The 19053-nt window shown below is 48.9% G+C and overlaps 4 protein-coding genes across 10 annotated transcripts in view; 1 reads left to right on the forward strand and 3 right to left on the reverse strand.

Annotated features, from left to right (window-relative positions):
- pnpla8 (patatin-like phospholipase domain containing 8) overlaps positions 1-2459 on the reverse strand; it is an 11228-nt gene extending 8769 nt beyond the window's left edge. Inside the window, exons 1-3 of one of the 5 annotated variants that reach the window (XM_088367094.1) lie at positions 2343-2421; positions 1885-1943; positions 1-738 (exon numbers count right to left, since the gene is read on the reverse strand). In XM_088367094.1, coding sequence (XP_088223220.1) covers positions 1-723 — 723 coding nt within the window. In that variant the 5' untranslated portion in view covers positions 724-738; positions 1885-1943; positions 2343-2421. Of the gene's footprint in view, positions 739-947; positions 1465-1499; positions 1667-1884; positions 1944-2342 lie in introns of those variants that run through there. The other 4 variants (XR_015855427.1, XM_088367095.1, XM_088367092.1 and 1 more) reach the window with 4 other exon arrangements.
- plxnc1 (plexin C1) lies at positions 2345-16716 on the reverse strand. 3 transcript variants are annotated; one of them, XM_088367082.1, is made up of 34 exons: positions 16600-16716; positions 14096-14194; positions 10685-11645; positions 9205-10400; positions 9020-9142; positions 8485-8616; positions 8315-8415; positions 8147-8252; positions 7916-8084; positions 7754-7856; positions 7617-7692; positions 7506-7547; positions 7312-7445; positions 7069-7248; positions 6756-6864; positions 6440-6619; positions 6218-6385; positions 6062-6158; positions 5895-5996; positions 5729-5832; positions 5623-5664; positions 5432-5556; positions 5168-5366; positions 4847-4993; positions 4592-4760; positions 4425-4525; positions 4276-4348; positions 4177-4211; positions 4022-4117; positions 3778-3941; positions 3572-3719; positions 3369-3509; positions 3232-3306; positions 2345-2490 (listed from the first exon to the last, which is right to left on the reverse strand). In XM_088367082.1, the coding sequence occupies exons 4-34, from the start codon at positions 10222-10224 to the stop codon at positions 2353-2355; spliced, it is 4599 nt and encodes a 1532-aa protein (XP_088223208.1). In that variant the 5' UTR covers positions 10225-10400; positions 10685-11645; positions 14096-14194; positions 16600-16716; the 3' UTR covers positions 2345-2352. The 3 variants fall into 3 exon arrangements, with proteins under 3 accessions (XP_088223208.1, XP_088223207.1, XP_088223205.1); XM_088367081.1 differs by lacking the exon at positions 2345-2490 and adding an exon at positions 2591-3069 and having other exon boundaries at positions 10829-11645; positions 16600-16715; XM_088367079.1 differs by lacking the exon at positions 2345-2490 and adding an exon at positions 2591-3069 and having other exon boundaries at positions 16600-16715.
- On the forward strand, positions 10817-18589 carry rerg (RAS-like, estrogen-regulated, growth inhibitor). Its single transcript, XM_088367102.1, has 5 exons — positions 10817-11045; positions 12680-12819; positions 17059-17115; positions 17770-17843; positions 17921-18589. The coding sequence occupies exons 2-5, from the start codon at positions 12759-12761 to the stop codon at positions 18329-18331; spliced, it is 603 nt and encodes a 200-aa protein (XP_088223228.1). The 5' UTR covers positions 10817-11045; positions 12680-12758; the 3' UTR covers positions 18332-18589.
- syn3 (synapsin III) overlaps positions 17133-19053 on the reverse strand; it is an 83588-nt gene continuing 81667 nt past the window's right edge. The window contains exon 20 of the mRNA XM_088367099.1: positions 17133-18327. Within this exon, the coding sequence (XP_088223225.1) occupies positions 18321-18327 (7 nt within the window). The 3' untranslated portion in view covers positions 17133-18320. The remainder of the gene's footprint in view (positions 18328-19053) is intronic.

The following is a 19053-nucleotide window of genomic DNA, read 5'->3' on the forward strand; positions in this document are numbered from 1 at the left end:
CTTCTCCCTTTGAGCCAAAAGTTGTTTCTGCTTAGCTTCATCTGCTTTTGGATCTTCACTCGCCAACTCCTCCACAGAAGCTTCTACTACTGGGACCTTGTCAACGCTTTTGGCGTCTCCTCGGAATTTGGGAACCAGCGGAGCGATGTAGTTCCCCACAAAAGCTTGAACACTCGGCCGAGGGTAGGACAGATAGTGGGTGAAGCCTTTTTTGGGGGAGCTGGGTCGAACTGGACCGGGTGCAGCTGTGCTTTCTGTTGAGGGGGAGTCTGATGGACTGAGGTCTCCTGATGGAGGCGTGGCAGCAAGTGCATCGATGCTCTTGGAGGCTGCAGCTGGAGATGAAACTGGTTTGTGCTTGCGTTCCTCTTCCTCCCCTTGACTACTCATGCCAAAGTAACTGTTGATGTGCTGGTCTAAAATCTTGTAGGTCTCGTCCATGTTAGTTGGCTTGGAGTTCTTGAAGGTCTTTTCTGCAGCTTGCTCTTTGTTCTCATCTTCTGCTTCACATTTTTCACCATCTGCATCTTCTACGGTGGCTTTGGTAGGCAGCGAGACATCCGGCTGAGTCGATGAGACCTTCTGGGCTTTCATCAGAAGCTTTTCAGCATGGTCGCTATCCACCACAGGGTTGCCAGGCTTGAAACGGGAGAACTTGGAGATGATGTCCGTGCTTCCTACTGCCTTGGAGACGCTGTCTAGTGTGATCCTGATCCGCGACATGCGTCTTCTGGCTCCCTGGGAACAAAAGTGGAGAGAACATCATTCCCATCCCAGCAAAACACACCGAGTTGTTGTTGCAATACACGAGACACCAATAGGGGGCTCTGTCACATTTCTAAAGATCTTTGTAGTCATGGAAACAGACCAAGCAAAAGAAATCCATCCACTGACAAAAACCTCTGACAAAATGGATGATCATCGTCCACGATCTCGACTTAATTTACCGGTGGAGTTAAGTAGACTTGTCCAAATGCTGCGGGAGAAAGAACGGGACCCATACGAAGACCACATCAAGTGGATCGCAGCCAAAGACTTCACCGTGGAAGTTGGCAAAGAGAAGATTGCAGAGTATATTCGGACATGGGGATTGAAACCGCCCTGGATTTATAGTCTGGACTCCCTCTGCTCGACAGAAGATGAACTTCAAAAATACTACCACTACCGGGCGCGCTTCAGCACTCCGTCCGCGCAGAAGCCCATTCAGGGGACAGCGAGCGTCTATTTTGCGGTTTCAATCTCCAAAATTGGATCGCAAAGTGAACCTGTGGATGTCCACTTTGTGGTGGAGTCTCATCGGTTTCCACACACGCCGGGGAGGAGCCCCTTTGCTGTAAAGTGGCTGGTGGACATTATTGAGAAGAAGACTATTTTCAGAGAAGCAATTCTAGTTTGACACCGCAGAGACATGTCAACACTGAATGGAAACGCATAAGTGTCCAAAAGACGCATTGACAAACGTCGAATTACGCACACGATTTGAAATTATCGGCAATTACCTGATGAAACAAGAAGGAAAATCATTCATTCGGCGCTCTGCAGCTAGCGACGTTAGCGCTACTCGAAAACAGGAAAAAAAAAAAAACAGGAAACGACGCAAGAAACGCCGCTTCCTTTGTAACAAAAAAAAAAAAAAATCCAAATTAAATTTGTTAAAAACAACAATAATAAACCGGTTCATCCCGAATTTAAATCTAACAAATTTATATATATTTAGACGTGGCATATTTGTATAGTATATGCGCGAAAATAACACGTGATAAATTACATTATAATGCATTACACCTAACATGCAGAGTATGAAAAAAAATTGAATTATAATTGATAAATGAAGATTCGATACGCATCAAACAATTATTTGAATTCATATCTGGTTTAACTTACATGGTAGACATCTCCAGTTGTTGTTCCTCTTTGATTCGAACTGTTTTGATGACATATTTCTGTGTAATCGAGCAAAGCGGAAAAAAGCGATTACGTAAGAGCAGGTTGAGAGCATCAAACTATTCCGACCGAAACGTCACTTGGTGCTCCTTTAAAACAAAAAAAACAATCATTATGTCATCGGGAACGACGAGCAACAAACAACAGATCATTATGTCATCGAGAATGACGTGGATAAAAGTGTTTTTTTTTATGCACAATGCAAGTTAGTAACTTAATATTGTTGAGTTTTTTTTTTTTTTATCATGCTTTGGGTGGCTGCCAAAGACTTCACGGTAGAAGTTGGCAAAGAACAGATTGCAGAGTTTATTCTCACATGGAATTTGGATCCAAGATGGATTTACAGTTTGGATTTTGTCTACTGCACCGAAGATGAGGACACGATCTCCTACCATTACCTGGCGAACTTTAGCACCCCGTCGCCGCAGATGCCCATCCCCACGGCGGCTGGCGTCTACTTCGTGATGGACGTCCCCAAAGTTGAAGCGCAAACGGATCCCATCGATGTGCACTTTGTGGTGGAGTCCAACAGGCTGAAGCACACACCTGGAAGGACAGTGTTCACGGAGCAGTGGCTGTTGGACATTATCAAATGCAAGATTGCGACCAGTGAATCAATGCGCAAATTAAACTGACGGAAAAAAAACGTGTTTGAAAATCATTTATTTGATCAAGTTCCCTACGGCAAACGAAGATTAGAAGCCATCGTTGTTCTCTCTCTGCCGCGTGCATGCATCACACCAGTGCCGCCAGCACCTCTGGGGCCGGTCCTGGCTCTCACGGCCCACTTTGGGAAGTGTGTGTGTGTGTGTGTGTGTGTGTGTGTGTGTGTGTAGTGGACTGGGGGCCCCAGAGTTGGCAGCACGGTCCACCCTCCTCCCCTGTGGTCAACGGTTCGCTGAGTTCGGACCGGATACCCCGGGCGGTGGGAGATTAGGGTTAGGGTTAGGGCCAAATAAGCACAGGAGATAGGAAGGTAGAAAATAATTATTTGTTTTGTCCATCAGATTTTTGGTTGCTCGAGGTCCAAGAGCAGCTCTTCAGTTCATCAAACGTGTCCTTCACCGTTTGGAGTTGCTTCTTCACCTCACCGGAGACGCCGTCTTCTTCCAGTTTGGCTACAATCTGTGTGTGTATGTGCGTGGGGGAGTGTTAGACAATCTTCTGTGTGTCTACCCTGTTCTGCAAAGAGCGTTTCATAAAGATTTCCAAAGCAGATGCAGGAAGTGACCTCCAATGATCTTGCCGAAAGTCAAATCTCTAACTAGCAATAACGACTTCACTAACCTCTGAGAAGTATCGCTGGATGGTCTTGAAGAGCTCCTTGAGGGCCGCTCCTTCATTGAACTCATTCTCGTGTTTCTGAAAAGGAAAGCGGGCATTGTGTTCAAACGATGTGTTTTCGTTTTTGTTGGTTCCGTCACCTTTGACTCCTCCTGCATGAAATTGAAGAACTCAGCGCGCGAGATGGGCGGCTGCTCTCGGATCTGCTGGTAGTAGGCTTTCACTTCCTGCTTAAACTTGGGGATGTCTTTGGCGTACAGCAGCTTGTTGGTCGGCGCGTGCTGCCGAGGAGAACGAGTTTTGGGCAAAGGCGGCGGTGGGGCGCCGGCGGGGGGGTCTTTACCTTGCCCAGTTGTGTGTCGCTGAGGGAGAAGGAGTCCATGAAGGCCTGAGCCGTGACGGACAAGCAGCCGTCCAAGTGGGGACTTTTGTCCATGTCGAAGACGAACTGGGGGTTCTTCAGGATGTTCACCCAGAAGCGCAGAGGTAAACTGCAAATGAAAAGTTAGTCCTAAGGTTTAGCCTTACTGTAAAACAGGGGGGTCAAACCTGTTGGTCTTCCAAATGTGCAGCACATCTGGATCGGGGATCTTCATGTTTTCTGCTTGACGGTCCAAGAAGTCAAAAAAGTATTTGACGGCGAGTGGCGCTCTGGAGTTAGGAAGCCCCCAAATAGATCTGAACAAGTTCTCGACAAATGAATGCACGGCCACCTTTCAAGACATAGACGCACAGTGTGATTTCCCGTGCAGACAAAAAAACTTTGACTAACTTTGAAGAAACATTGTTGCACCTTGGTGGAAAGCAGTTTGGTTAGGTGCACTTCCTTCAGTTTTAACTTCTTCCTCTCCGGACTCTTCCCTCGGTCCTGGTCCACATCGGGGTCAATCTGCAGAGACGCTCGTGTCTGTTAGTGCCACCATGATGCGTGTGATGTCACAATCTTACCAAGTGGAAGTATTTGCCTGAGAAGTTTTGATCATCTGGAAGGAAAAGATGATGGATCAGATGAGGATTTTTGATGCACACTTGATGCTTTCAGCTCACCTTTCAGGCTACTCTGTGAGTTCACTGAAGGATTCTTTCTTGAAAGCACTTTGATTGTAGCTCCGTCTGGAACCTCCACACAAAAACAAGAAAAGAAATTGGAATCAAAATATAACAACTCAAATTATAAACAATGATGGATGGATCACCTTGTAATGCTGGAGCGTGTTGAGCATGGTCACCTCCCCGATAACTTCCGAGCTTGCGTCCACCTCGTCAAGCGGGACAAAGATTCCGTTCCTTTCAAACTCTGCGGTACAGAGACGGCGTAATTATTTTTTTTTTTTGTCCATCTTGTGTTATATTCGACGCCTACCAATAGAAACGCTCGTGTGCGGGCCGTTGTAAGGGAAGCCGAACTTGGCCTTGAAGGTGGTGAGGATTTTCTCCTTGACCTGCTCCACCGTATCGCAGTTGAGGGCGAGCACCTCCAGGGGCTCGCTCACCTCGCCGTCATTGCCCACGGCAAACAACACCTTCAACTTCTGCATGCACACAGATAAGACTGTTTGTTCTCGTTTCGTTTCTTCCTAGCAACTTCCTCCTCGAGAGAAAAAAAAAAAAATTGCACCAGAGCGGTGAAGTCCTGCGCCTGCCAGAGCAGCCAGTCCTCGCTGAGCGTGTAGAGAGCTTTCTCCGTCACGCAGTCCACAGGTCCTCGGGCGATCTGCTGCGTGAGAGCGCTCACCAGCAGGAACAGGTGCTGGCCGACGCTCTCCTGTACACAAGCGTGCGAGGAGGGGGGTGGATGCCCAAAATGTGTCTCAGCAAAGAGGAATTAACCCGAGACAGAAGTGACACAATCTAGAGGGAAACGTTAACTGAAAAAAGATCACTTCCTGCCAGGAATGAAAATGTCAAAGACACACACAAAAAAAAAAGTGCAACAGACCCTCAAGAAGCCGTAAAGGCAGATGGACATCCAGTTGGTGAGAAGTTTCTCCACGACGGTCTCGGTGCGGCGAAGCATCATTTTGGGCTGAGCGGCGCTGTTCTTTCGCATCAAATCCTTCAGGAGAACTTCCATCACCTCCGTGAGGTAGGACAGGTTGCTGTGGAGCGCCACTGTCAACAGAGAGGCCAACGCGCACCTGGTGGACGAGGTGGACGATTGGAGTGTGAAGATCAAACACACGGAAGGACAGTAAATACCGACTTGTCTTTAATGGTGAAAGTCTTCTGCTCCTCCACGGCGTGCACCATGCACGGGAGGAAGCGCTGGTCCAGGATGAGCTTGGATAAGGCCTGGCAAGCCTTGTCCAGATGAACCTTCACGGCCACCTGGTCCAGAGTCAGATCTGGTGAGTCACAGCGCAGCCCACGTGAGGACTCGGGGTCCACCTTTACCTGACCGACGTCTCGCATACACGACGCCATCAGAGCTTCGTTCTGCAAAAAACAGGACGGGATGGGTTGAGCGAGGTCCAAGAGTCTCTCGACAGGTTCGATTCACCTCGGGGAAGAAGATTCTGGACGCAAAGTGCTTGTAGTCCAGGAAAGGAATAGCGCCGACGTTCTCCATCAGGTCGGCGTTTTCCGTCTGCATGTCTACAAAACCTGTGAGGGACAGTTGTGATTGTTCTCTACCGTTAAGAAACTCAAATGAGCTCGGGGTCCACCTTGTCTGATGTCATTCCTGATGTCCAGTTCCAGGTTTTCCACGCGCTTATTCATCTTCATCGTCAACTGCTTCTGCTGGCGCCGGTAAAACATCACCACCACTGAAAGATGAAAATGAATGAATATTCTGACACGAGTGCCAGTTTTTTTTTTTGCCGTGCCCGACCGAAGATGATGAAAGGTATCAGGAGCAGGACGAGCAGCATGAGGGTGAGAAGATAGGACGTATTCTGCAGCGTGACTGTCTGATCGCCGTATAAAACCTGCGGGCGGGAACAAATTGATCGGAAGAAGAAAGCGCAACCAAAATTCGAATATTCACCTTCAACTGACGGAAATTCACATCAGGCACATTTTGAATTTCGCAGATGAAAAAGTCCGTTTGGTTGTCGGTGTCTTTGGTCTCCATGACGCAGGGGTAGTCTTTCCCCTCGTGGACCCCCACGGCCGTCACATCCTCGATGCTCATCTCCAGCTTATCGGACGTTTTCTGCAATGGGAAAATGACGTCATACGTGCGACGGTGCTGAAAACGAAGACGCACCTCTATGGTGACGCGAACGTCCTCCCCGGTTCTTGTGGAGGTGAAACTTGTAAAGTGGGGGTCGGGATAGTAGATGATGGACTGCGGGCAGGCCAGGGTTTCATTGGCGACTTGGAGAGACAAATAGCTGGGCGAACCCGTCCAAGCGCCCTCAGCTGCGGGTGTCATGTAAGTCAGACTCTGCAAAAAAAAAAATTGATGTCTATAGCCGTCAATGGTAGTGAATGAGTTAAGATTGACGGAGGGGGAAAAAAATTTCAACATGTTGCTTTCAGGAAATTGCATCATGCTAAGTCAGCGCAAAGTGTGCCCTCACACAGGAGCTTCTGTCGGTGGGAAGGCTGACTTCACGTCGGCTGTGACTGTGCAGGACGCCGTCCACAGCTTCAAGGTTGGATCCCACCAGCGTGATCTTCCTCTTTCCACTTTTCACAGAGGAGAAGAACATCAATATTGAGGTTTTGCAACCCCCCCCAAAAAAGGCAGTCAGTCGACTCATCTTGAAAGTGTCACTTTCGCAACGCGGAACGGAAGTAGCAGATTACTTATCACAGCTGAGCGTCGCTAGCCATTTCAGCAGCGCTTCCGAAAATAGCGTCTCGGAGCTCCTTGGCAAAATGGACGCTTACCTGCTCCAGGTGCTGTTGGGCGTCACCGAGGTGCAGGACGGCAATGAGGTGTAGGTGAGCGTGCCGTTGCCATGGCAGCCGCCATCCGGGAGGACGGCGCACAGACCGACCGTCCGTTTGCCTTGGCTGGCGGGAATGTGGAACATCAGAGTCACGCCGGTGTTGTTCCACACGAAAGACCTGCGAGCAGGAGTCGAAATGGAAATGGGCTCCACTTGATGGCGGTGGCTTCAAAACACTCACTCTCGTGGCACGCAGTCCATGACGGTGTGGATCCTCAGGCGGGTCACGGCGGCGAGGTTGCGGCCCGACAAAACAGCCCGGTTGTGGCCGTGGTAAGAAACAACGTTGGGGCTGACGGAGGAGATCTCCGGCTTCTAAACGGAAGCACACACATTGTTACTTTTTTACTTTTTAGATAACGCCGGGAGACTTACCGGAAGGTCCATTGGCGATTGGATTGCTTGGCAAACTTGGTCCTGTTAAAAAAAAAAAAAAAGTTTTAACTTCCACTTATGTAGCGTGAATTCAACGACGGACACGCTTGCATTCATTTCTTCTGCGGTGGCCCAGGAACAGCTGCCGTTGCTCCAGCTGCACCCGAGCTCAAAACATCTCCGGCACCTGATAAGAAAACACATTGAGAAAAAGAGGAAGGTGGCAACACGGGCCTGTGTGGACTCACAAAACGGCGGGAGGCGAGCCCTTCACGTCGGGGCACGTCATCAGCGTTATCCGTTCCCGAAAGCTCATCGAGCCCAGTCGGAATTTCACCATCACGCTCAACCCTGCGCGTTTCAAGGAGGTCAATCATCTGGAGGTTACATCACGGCGTTGATTGGCCAACCTCGGTCGGGAGGCAGCGTGGCGTTGGAGAAGATGCAAGTGCACTGCGGGAAGATAGGTGAGGGGCCGTCCCGGCTGCAGAGCTCGCCAGAACTTGCGGAGAACTGACAGGCAAAGATGGAGCTCGTGTTTCCGACCGTGCTCACGTGCGTGCGTACGTCCAAGCGGATCTGAAGGTGGCGAGGGTGCGTTAGGGAATAAAAAAAAAAAAAGGCAACGTTTTATGACACACCTGAGCGTCGCTTTGCTGGGTCACAGTGAAGGAAATTTTCTTCTTCCGGTAATCATCAGGGAAGGACAACCAGTCGGAGTCGCGGCAATCACTTTTGAACGTGCAACTTCAATAAAAATAAAAAATAAAAATCGTCATCATCATCATGTGGAGTCGCTGCTGTCCAACCTGTTTTTGACCCGACACCAGACGCAGACGGGATCCTGCGCCGACCAGCATTCGTCCAGTGTTTCGTGGGTGCGGCATTCAGACACGGGCACACGCAGCACCTGCGGGACGACCTCCAGCCGTGACCTTTACGCCCGCTCGAGGCGTTACGACAGCGACTGCACACCCACCTGGTTACTAAAAGCCGCGTACACGTGTTTACCGTCCGCTTCCAGGTGCATGGCGGAAAATACTTTGCTGTCGTCGGCCGTCCGGTAAAGGTACGTTGGACAAGTGGCGCGAAGGTTTTTGTCCACGTTGAGCTGAAAACGAGAAGCGTGCATTTACGACAGCTGGGTGTGGTTTAGCCATTAGTTAGCGGGAGAGAAGGAAATGGGCCCGGCATAAATAACATTTGTGACATGACGTTGGGGACGTGCGGCTTGCATTTGCTGCGGTTAAGGTCAAACGCCGCCGAGCTGGCACGTGACCCACCGTTGCGGGCCGACGAGAAGTGTCGCTTGATTCACTTCCTCTCTTGACATGAGGCGAACGTGCAAACGTTGTGTAATGCTTCTTTAAGTGAAAAAGTGTACCGGATGTTACTGTTATACTGAATTTGACATGGCCAGCGCTAATTTTGATTTCTTGGAACTGGTGGAGGGAATTATGAGAAATGAGTTATCTTATTTTTTTTTTTTTTAAGTCCCAAATCTAACAACTCACCTTAATGAGCTGTCCATCAGCAGTCCCAACAAAGAAGACCATCCAGGCAGCTTGTGTCGAGGCCAGAACGGACGTCATGTAGGTCTGCTTGAAGAGCACCTTCAGGGGCTGCAGCACCTTGAGCTGACCAGCACAATCACGTTACTCAAAAGGCCGACCGGAGCGGAAAGGGGTGGCCGACTAACCTGAGAGTTCTGGTTGACGCAATTCACGGTGGTGCAGAAATCCGGGTCTTTATTTGTCGTCCTGTTGAGATCGGGAGTGATGTCAAAGAGAAGCAACAAGGTGTCGCTCGGATCTCCGTCCGCATGGAACACGCCGGCCCACAGTGTGGGGGGCGCTTCGGACGGGACCACCGAGGAGGCCAGCAGTCTGCTGCCCTTCTTCCCGGGGAGGAGCAGCGATACGCCGCTCAGCGATTTCATGGTGTCCATTTTCTTTTCCTGGGCCTCCAGCCAGATGAGCCGAACTCTGCTGACGTTGCCGGAACGCACGTTGGCAAACAAATAAATGACGGAACTAATCTGAAACGCGTCCACAAAGTCCACGTCGCCGGCGCTTCTAAAGACAGAGTGGGAGCCTTGTCCGGAGATGGAGAAGATGCCGTTGCCGTGTTTGTTGTCGGTGTCGTGGAGGTACGCGGCCTCCGTCCTTACAATCTTGCACGAGAGGGGCAACGTCTCGCCTTTGTGATGCTGGGTGGCGGTCATGATGTAGAAGTCCTGCTTGGTCCTCGGGATGGCCACCAGGAGGGCCACCGAGGCGCTGCTGCGCAAGAAGTGCCCCACCTGAAAGTGCTCCCTGTGGAGCACCGAGGAGATGTCGGCCAAGTCCAGCAGCTCGCAGTAGCCGCACACGCTGTCGGTCACGCCGCAGCTGATGAGGGTTCCGTTCTCCACGAAAGGCAGCAGCACGTTAATGCTGAAGGTCTCGTTCCATGAATCGCCGTCCACTCTGGAGAACTGAGCTGCGTCACTTTGTCCCGTGAAGACGCCCGTCTGCTTGAGCGTGTGGACCGGACTCAGGTCGCGGCTCAGCTGGTACAGTTTCTCCTCCGTCGCGACATAAATGGCGTCAGGTGTGGTGACAAAGTGGCGGATGTCCCCGTCCACCGTGAAGTTTCCACTTGTTGTCACCAGGCACTGACCTACTTGTGTCCAGAGAAGACAAATAAGAGGAATGGACAGAAGCTGTAGCGGCAGCATCTTCTCGCTGTGGTGTCAGCTGGAAGCCTCGCATGGCTCTCAGTCGGTCGCTCTGAAGTGTTGCGTCAAGAGTGCACAGAGGAGAAGTCTCTCAAGTGGGCGGGAGCACGCATTCTGGGCGTCCAACGTCTACTCTTTCCGGTACGGTTGCTGATCTTCAAGGGCACCAAACTGTCCTAGAAAAGAACAGACAGACACCGATAAGAAATGCATGCACCACATTCAACCAGTGCATTCAAAATAGAATATTTTATGATGACACTTTAATAAATACAACAAACATTTCAATAAGTGCCATTAATTCATTAAAAATTTCGATTATTAATTAAACATGGAATTTAAAAAAGTAACTTTTAAATGAATGTCTCATTAATGTTTCATGTATACATTTTTGGCCCACGACATATTTAATAAGAGCACACTCCTGCCCTCTTGTGGTTATAAATAGCACAACACCAACATGTCATTGTTTTTCTTTTAAGGCGGGTTTTCCCCTGTGTCGTCGACAGCTTCCACTAGATGTCGCTGTCGGCAGTGTTTTGGTGTGACTGCAGGGGCATGCAGAGCTCATCGTCACTGTTGGGAACTCCGCGTCTTATATTACCGCCGGCCGCCCGCTCGAGCTTCATTCACAAGAGCGAGGGAGCTGCTGTTCATCCTCCCTCCGTCCGTCCGTCCTTCCTTCCATCCATCCTCCTATCCATCCAGTCGTCGCATCCGGCTTGTCCACATCTACCCGGAGGCATACTTTGATTTATTCCCTTCATCTCCTGCCCTGTTCCTCCTCTCTCGGGAATCATCGCCGGCCGCAGCCGTCATCGGTGAGTCCTTCGGCTTGGGCGTTGAAAAAAAAAAAAAATTAGCGACACTTTTCCATCGGGCTCTAACTGCTCTCATCTGGTTGGCCTGGGAGTCACGGCATTGAAGAAATACGGATTCCTTTTTGCTTCGCTTTCATTGCTGATCTTGAACACATGTGCGGCTCTAACTTCTGCTTCTTCTCGGGTCACAGGACATAATTGGCATTCACAAGCGTCCCCCCGGCTGTTACATAATGGTCCGCCTCCCGGTGGACTTGGGGGTCACCCTGCGCATCTCTCTTGGCGTTTGATAGCAATGTTGTTGCACCGGCGGAGTCATTTGGAGAAGGAAATGAAAGTTGGACTCGAGAATAGCCCCGTGTGAAACTTCAGCTTCAGTGGACATTTTTAAAAATGTCACGCCGTTGTCCACGTTTGCCGTCACTACGCAAGTCCGTGCGCATTTTGATGACAGGCCTGCGGTCGGCCGTCTTTCTATAGCAACGCGCTGCAGCAGGTCTCCTCCCATGGTTTGGAAGTCCGCACTCTGTAATCTCCTCCAACCTCAGCACCGCCCCGACTCGTTTCTCAGGGCACCGAAAAGACAAACGGGCACCCGGGCTGGAGAAAAAGAAAAAAAAAAAAAGAACACTCAGTTTGACAGAACAATTTAGAAGGGAGGAGCTCCACCCGTGGATAAAAGAGGCACACTAATTGAAGACTCCCCATAGTTTGGTAACCTCTAATCTCATTATTACCAATTTGAAAGTTTAACAACCAATGAAATGACTTTTGTTTCCCAGACCCCGAGCGCTCATCGTGCGTTCATCAAACGCGGTTTGAGAACGGGAAACAAGTGGCGAGGACGCCCGTTTGTCACTTTAAGGGGCCTCTCAATCAACTTCTTCTGGAAACATTTGCTGACTCTTCGAGCTACAATAATATTTTGTTAAAGCGCTATCAATCTTGGCTATTGTTTCCACAAACGTCTCTTATATCAACAAGGCAAATGGCAAAAAAGACGGACGGGAATGACCGTGTTGGCAGGGAGACTCGCTCGCTGGTGTTTCCCCTTTGCCGCTGCGTGGGAGCTGCTCTCGGACTGCGGTAATATTGTGACGGAGCAAGATAGAAGAAAAAAAAAAAAATCAATGGCTCAGCCAGGCGAGGCGTTCACTTACTGGTCTGATTTTACGAATGGCGCATGGCAATTAGTTTCGGTGGGGAACTTAATTAATAACTTAATGACCGCATTCCGATTCACACACTTGAGGGCAAACTTTGCAGTCGAGAAGTGGACGTTGGGGGCTGGTCCATGTTTGTCTCCCACACCGGGATTAATAATCATGCTAATCAATCTTTAACAACTTAGGCATGTCAGCTCGACCCCCACAAAGAGGAAGAGGAGCGCACGGCCGCCATGTATGGGCATGTGTGTGCCAGCATAATAAGGAAATGATTACAGAAGCTCCCCTGAGAGTGTGTGTGTGTGTGTGTCCCTTGGAGGTTTGCCCCTCCCTAACGGCAGCCAGTGAGAAGTTCAACAACACCTCTCGGGCACGAGACTATTTTTGCAGCTTCCAATAAAGATTCTCTCCTTCTCATTTTTTTTTTTTTCTATATTGAAACATGATGGAATTGCTCTTTGCCCGCAGACGGCGTTTTCTCCCAAATGGAGCAGGAGATGGCCGGCTGACTTGAGAGCTTGCTGATTGGCCCGCCGAGCTCCACGTCATGGCTAAAAGTCCGGAGGTGAAACTCGCCGTCTTAGGCCGAGCAGGGGTGGGCAAGTCAGGTAAGCGATTGTGTAAATGCTGCCCCCTACTGGTTTGGTTTACTTTCAAGGGCACACACTATTTACATGTTTAACTCATATTTTCTGTCAACATTATTAATGGCAACGTAAAAATCCCGACGGGGTTCGTTAGCAGAATTGGAACGTCTTTTGGCATATCCGATTTAAATGAAGCCGTTGATTGCTTTGCAGCAGCGCATCCATCAACCTCATCCGAACGGAAAATCGACGCTCTCATCAAGAGCCATTTTCTCTGCACGGACGTCGTGCGTCATCGTCCCTCTCTCTCTCTTTTTTTTTTTTTTACCCAAAATTGTAGAAGGATCGTGTCGACAGGTGTGAAGCGCTGCGTAGCCCCCCCCCGGTGATGCCGACAACAATGAGCGGCTCCCGTCTAAATATAGCAAGCTTTTAGCGGCGAGCCACAGATGCTAATGAAGCGCTGCTACTTGTAAACATGCCAAAAAAAAACAAAATCTTAGCAGAGCAAATTTCAAGTCGGTGATGTTCGGACCCCCGCGGAGACACCCGCCACCAATCGGCGCCAACTCAAGTGTGGCTCCTCTGACAATGTGCAGCTGCTTAGTCGGACACAGCTCCACTTTGTCATTTTAATATTCACAATGTCATTTCTGGAGACGTGTTTTGGTGGTGGGGGTGACTAAGATTTGCCACGTGGCAAGAACGCCAATTACGTAATCAATTTTTATCTATTGTCATGACAAATGTAAACAAACGACGGCTGACAAGATTTCCATTCAAACATGCATAAAAAAATTCTGTCTCGTTGGTGCTGATTGTTTACGACCCGAGCGAAGGAATCTTGGCGGTCTCACGGAAAACCTCTTCAAAGCCGCCAACATTTGTCTGATTTGTGATTATTGGAGATGGCGATGAAACCGAACGCGGAGTTTACCTTGGAATCCGAGTGTCTGTTTGCACTGGGTCAGCGGGTCATCAAACTTTTGATAACATTTTTTTTTTCTTCTTCTCACAGCTTTGATTTGCGTCAGTCCGGACTTAATAACGTACGATATAAAGCGATCGCATTACCAATAAAGTCACAGCGGGATAAGATATCCTCACCTGATGTAATCTCCGTCTGCTGTAAAAACAAAAGTGCGTTTTAATAAAAGCACTTTGACGAAATACATTTCCTAGCGTGAGCGAGTGTACCAGGCTTGTGAAACATCTCGTGTAACGCTCCCTCGCCCCTCCCCTCCCTGCTCGCTTGTCTGAAAGCCAGACAGCAGAACAAAAACAAAAAGTGCCAAACCTGCGTCGGTCGGCTTGGCGAATCTGCCGCCATCGGCCGATGGACGTAAACGCCATCGAGGGGGCACGCAGGCGGGTGGTGCGAAAGCGCCAGGAAAATCTGGATAGACAAACAAGAAAGTGCTTTAATCCAAACATGATGTGGTTCAAAACGTCTGAATCATACTTTTTATTTCTTCCCTTTCATCTCACAGCTCTAAAAAAAAAAAATATGCTGACTTAATTGCAAGATCGGCAATAAAAAAAGCAAATTGTGAAAACAAGAAGTATTTTTCCTAACCGTGGCCAACTCTCCCTAACGACCCAGGCTAAACATAGCTTTGACATTCCTTGGCATGAATTACTACTTTCCTATTAGGACTTGCTGCTATCCTAGCAAGCACAACAATGCAAATGAGGATGTTCATTTACTGTCAGGGAACATAATCAATCAACTTCCTGCTACAGGAAATGACATCGGGGCACAGTAATCAATTCACTGATTGGATCTTCATAGCCATGAGGACATTAGCTCCAGGATAGTCCCGGCCGGTCGCAGCATCTGCGTGTTCTTTTGCCTTCATAATAACATTCCTCCGGCAGTTTTATCGAGCCATCGCGGCGGTTTTACTTTCCCCAGATAAGAAATTTGGAAACAATCCCGAGTGGCTTTTCAGAGTCTGCCGCCTTGCATGCGAATTCAACGCAATGGCTTGCGTAAGACCTTCGTGAACTCGAAGTGAGAGGGAAAAAGACAAAAACATTTGCAGCCGTTTTCACCCTGCTGTGAAAAAAAAAATGGCCAGTCATCACACGTGTAGGAAAAAGGACTCGTCTCTGGAGATAATTTGACAGAGCTGGCAAATCCTGCACTTGGTTGCCATGGAAACCTTTGTGTTGCATATTTGCATCGGAGCAAAGGATTATTTAACATCTGCGCGCGGTAGTGAAAGCACTCAAACTGTTGTAAATCTCAAATTCTTATCAACGTGTCCGCCTATTTTAAAGACCTAAACCTCTTTTTTTTTTTTTTTTAAATAAAAACCTACTCCTACAGGTAGCTTGTTTTCCACGCACGCGTCAATGCAATATAATGACGATGTCAACCAGTAGGTGGGCTTGGAGCGGAATTATTTTTAGCACAAAGCTCCGACAGTTCTCAACCTTAGCACATTGTGCTCTGGGCACGCTCGCGGCGGAACCATGACGTCGGCGACTGATCAGCGTTAAGGTGTGGCGCTTGACTCGTATTGAATGCGGTGCTATTGTTGGAAGCAAACAAAACAAATGCGACACATAATCCAAACGCTCTCCCTTGGTCTAACCTCCGGAATCTGAGCTCTGTTTATTGCTTTTTTTATTTTTTGTGCAATCAATAAGGACTCCGGTGTCCCATTTTGCGGCGTCCTCCAGGCCCTCCCGAGACCTTGGTTATTGTGCGCCGCCGGCGAAGCTTCTCTAAAGCACGCGGGAGAGGACTTGCTCTGATTTTACGTTCTATTATTTGCCATAAAGTACTGAGAGAAAAAAAAAAAAGCATTATAGAAAGCCAGCTGTTGTGAAAGTCAAATCCCGGTCACCAAAAGTACAAAAATGTGAAAAAGTAAGAAATAACGTTTCGTGCGGTGAAATTCCATGCCTGGTTTGACATGACGGAATCAATTAGCGGCTGTGGCGCTGGCTTTGTGGTCTCATATTGGTTGGAAAAAGCCAAAGTGCCAAAGCGCTAATCGTCAAACGGCTGACACAGCTAATTGGCTCGTCAACCTTTTAGCGAGACCTTTCCCGTAAGCAGGGTGTCGTGAGTACTTTCTCACTTGATGACACTTTCCGTGAGGGGAGGGGCGAGGGTACCACAAAACAAACGAAAAAAAATATCCCCCCCTGCCACCCCCCAGTTCCGCCAGAGGTTTATGACTAAAAAAAAAACAAAACACAAATACGGCCCAGCGTGTTCTCCCAAGAGCCGACTTCAAACGAGGAGTACATTTTGTTCAGACGGCGCCATCATCGCTCTCGAGCGATGACATGTTTACTGTAGTCTTGGGTCGCTTTTTACTCTTTTGTTTGGAAGGGAAAAAAAAAACACGGACTATCTGATCGGCGAGGCCATCTTACTCCATCTCCCGACAATTTTCTATATTTGAGGTAAAGCGAGCGAGGGCACGACCTGTTCAGAAAGTGGCTTTTGTGGATGATTTGGCGAGCCCGAGCGATTCCGCGTGGAAAATGTGCATTAAAAAGGATGAAAACGGATTGAAAGGATGTTTAGTTGATTGGCGGCGGGGTTCATTGAAGTGGGATGGGACTAGCGATAGCGTGCACTTGTTACCCCGGCGTGATCCTTTCGGGAATCTGGGCCACCACGTTTATATTAACAAAGGCTCCTCTTTTCCGCGTCTATACATTTATTCCCGAGCGGGGAGGGGGGGAGCTCATGTTACGTCTAATGAGGAGCCAAAGCTTGTTCTGCCTCGCTGGAATCCAGGCCAGTGGAACACACGCCAGCCATAATATTAGACACACCTGCTAATGAGACCCCACGTGGAATGACGGCGTCGTTTTGAACTGGAACGTCGAACTCTCGAGAAACCTTTCGAGGTGCATCTTTCCGCAGCCCCTCCCCGCCTGCAGAAAATGACAAATTGAGAGTACGAGCAGCTCCATACGAGTGTAATGAAACGTGGCAAAGGCACTCTGGCCAACAAAAAAGCCTTTTTGGCGAGTTGAAAAGAGAGGCCCGGCTCCTAATGGATCTTTCTCAGCCCCCCCTTCGCCTCGCCAAACATACCTGGATGCGTGGAGTCAAGTGGACCTCTCGGGGTTCTTTAGAAGTCACTCAGGCACATGATGGCTCCTGTGGAGAGTGCATGCCTAATGTTGTGCGAGGACTACCAAGGGATATCATAAAAGGAATTTATTTTAAATTGGTATTATTATAGAGCACAAACATCTCCAATGTCCTACCTGTTGTTTTTCTTGCAGCGTTGGTGGTGAGGTTTTTGACTCGACGCTTCATCTGGGAGTACGACCCAACCCTCGGTAAGAGATGGCTATGAGAAGGGAAATCAAATCAATTAAACTGTCAATCAATTGTTGGAATTTTCCAGCTGACGTCTTCTCCTGAAGTCACCCAAAGGAGTTCCAGTGTAGACTTTAAGTGCTTCCTTGGTTACCGCAAGACAAGGTTGAGGAGCGTAATGGCAATAAGAGCACTTTGGAGGTTGTCCAAACATGCTTGTCAGTAAATCGCCGCATGTTGAGTGCCACGAGCGCACGCAATCATCGTTAAACGCGCGGCCTGGACGATTATAGCATTTTATTTAAGTGCCTTCGCTGCCAGTACTCCGAAATAATGTTGCCGTGTTAACTGCTAATGAAACTTTCCGCTGAACTCGCTCAACCTCAACCAAACCCGAAAACAAGCGAGCGAACTTGCTATTCTGTCTGAACCTTAAAAAAAAAAAAAAAAGGATTAGAAATGATTGTACCAATACCGATTGCGTGACGCACTACAGCGGCTAAAGGCAACAAAAAGTGAGAGTAGAATCACAAAAAAGAAAAACACTGTCCAAATTCCCCCCAGCTGAGATTATTTAACGGCAAATCTCGGAACATCGGGGGCTTCTGTTTACACAGATGTGGCTTTACGATTGGAGCAGATAGCCTGACGTGCACCGTTTTTGTGCCATACAGAATCCACCTATCGCCATCAAGCTAATATTGATGATGAGGTTGTCACCATGGAGATACTGGACACAGCAGGGCAGGTGAGCTTCTGGTCGAATGTGATGGAAAATGATGTTGTCACTTGGATATAAAACAGTACGTGACCTCCGTTCCTCAGGAGGACAACCAGCAGAGGGAAGGTCACATGCGCTGGGGCGACGGTTTCATCGTGGTGTACGATATCACTGACCGAGGAAGCTTTGAGGATGTGGTGCCGCTCCGGAGTCTTCTGGAAGAAGTCAAGAAGCCCAAGAACGTGCCCTTGGTCCTGGTGGGCAACAAGCGCGACCTGGACCACGCTCGGCAGGTGACCACCGAGGAAGGCGAGCGGCTGGCCGCCGAAATGGCCTGCGCTTTCTACGAGTGCTCGGCGTGCGCCGATCAGGGCGGCGCCGTGGCCGAGGCCTTCCACGAGCTGTGCCGCGAGGTGCGGCGGCGCAAGGCCGTGCAGGGCAAGGCCAGACGCCGCAGCTCCACCACGCACGTCAAGCAGGCCATCAACAAGATGCTGACCAAGATCAGCAGCTAGGGGGGGGAGACGGAGAAAAAAAAAATGTACAGTTAATGTTCACTGTTGATTGTTTCCCAAATGGACTCGATGGGACTGCACTAGGTACTCGTTTCTCAAAGTGCAATATATCTCGCCTTTGGTCATGTCTAATAATCATCAACTGTGTAGGACTTGCTATGCTATCCCGTTTCTGACTGCAGCTAGATCATATTCTCAACAAATCTGTGTGTATGTCTTAATAATGTGTGACGATTAAAAAAAACGAGATGCACTGCATGCCGTTTGGAAGGTCACTTGAGGCTCATGGCGGAATTGAGATAAAAGATCACACCCCCCTCCCCTCCCTACTTCACGTTTAACACCGATAGCTAATTAGCAAGATAAGGCAGATGGCCAAAAGCGCAGAGACAAATCATCAATGACTGAGCGGTGAATGAGTAATAAAAAAAAAAAAATTCACCCTCGATAAAAGTTGTCATCGCGTCACGCGGGTGCTTGCTGTCCTCTCGGCAATTTGAATGACGTTTTTTTTCCCCCTGCCCTCCTCGTTGTAGCGTTACCGTGACAACCAAAACCTCACTCCAAAAAAACATTCCGGCTTTTTAAAAGTCCTTTGGGGTGAAGTCGATTGATGACGTTGACTACATCGCTTATTGAGGCCGTGGCTAAAAAAATGACTGATTTGGTGTGGGATGTGTCTATTTGCTGGACATGACCATCACTCTGCTGATCTCATTAAC

This window comes from Syngnathus floridae, chromosome 22 (assembly GCF_059516105.1).
Source record: "Syngnathus floridae isolate MCC-2025c chromosome 22, RoL_Sflo_1.0, whole genome shotgun sequence".
Lineage (NCBI taxonomy): Eukaryota > Metazoa > Chordata > Actinopteri > Syngnathiformes > Syngnathidae > Syngnathus > Syngnathus floridae.

Coding starts and splice junctions, on each gene's coding strand:
- plxnc1 (XM_088367082.1), bottom strand. CDS start 10,224: ATGCTGCCGCTACAGCTTCTGTCCATTCCTCTTATTTGTCTTCTCTGG. Junction 4,526..4,591: donor GCACACGAGCGTTTCTATTG/GTAGGCGTCGAA, acceptor TCTGTACCGCAG/AGTTTGAAAGGAACGGAATC. Junction 4,212..4,275: donor CTCACAGAGTAGCCTGAAAG/GTGAGCTGAAAG, acceptor TTTTCCTTCCAG/ATGATCAAAACTTCTCAGGC.
- rerg (XM_088367102.1), top strand. CDS start 12,759: ATGGCTAAAAGTCCGGAGGTGAAACTCGCCGTCTTAGGCCGAGCAGGG. Junction 12,820..17,058: donor AGCAGGGGTGGGCAAGTCAG/GTAAGCGATTGT, acceptor TTTTTCTTGCAG/CGTTGGTGGTGAGGTTTTTG. Junction 17,116..17,769: donor GGAGTACGACCCAACCCTCG/GTAAGAGATGGC, acceptor TGTGCCATACAG/AATCCACCTATCGCCATCAA.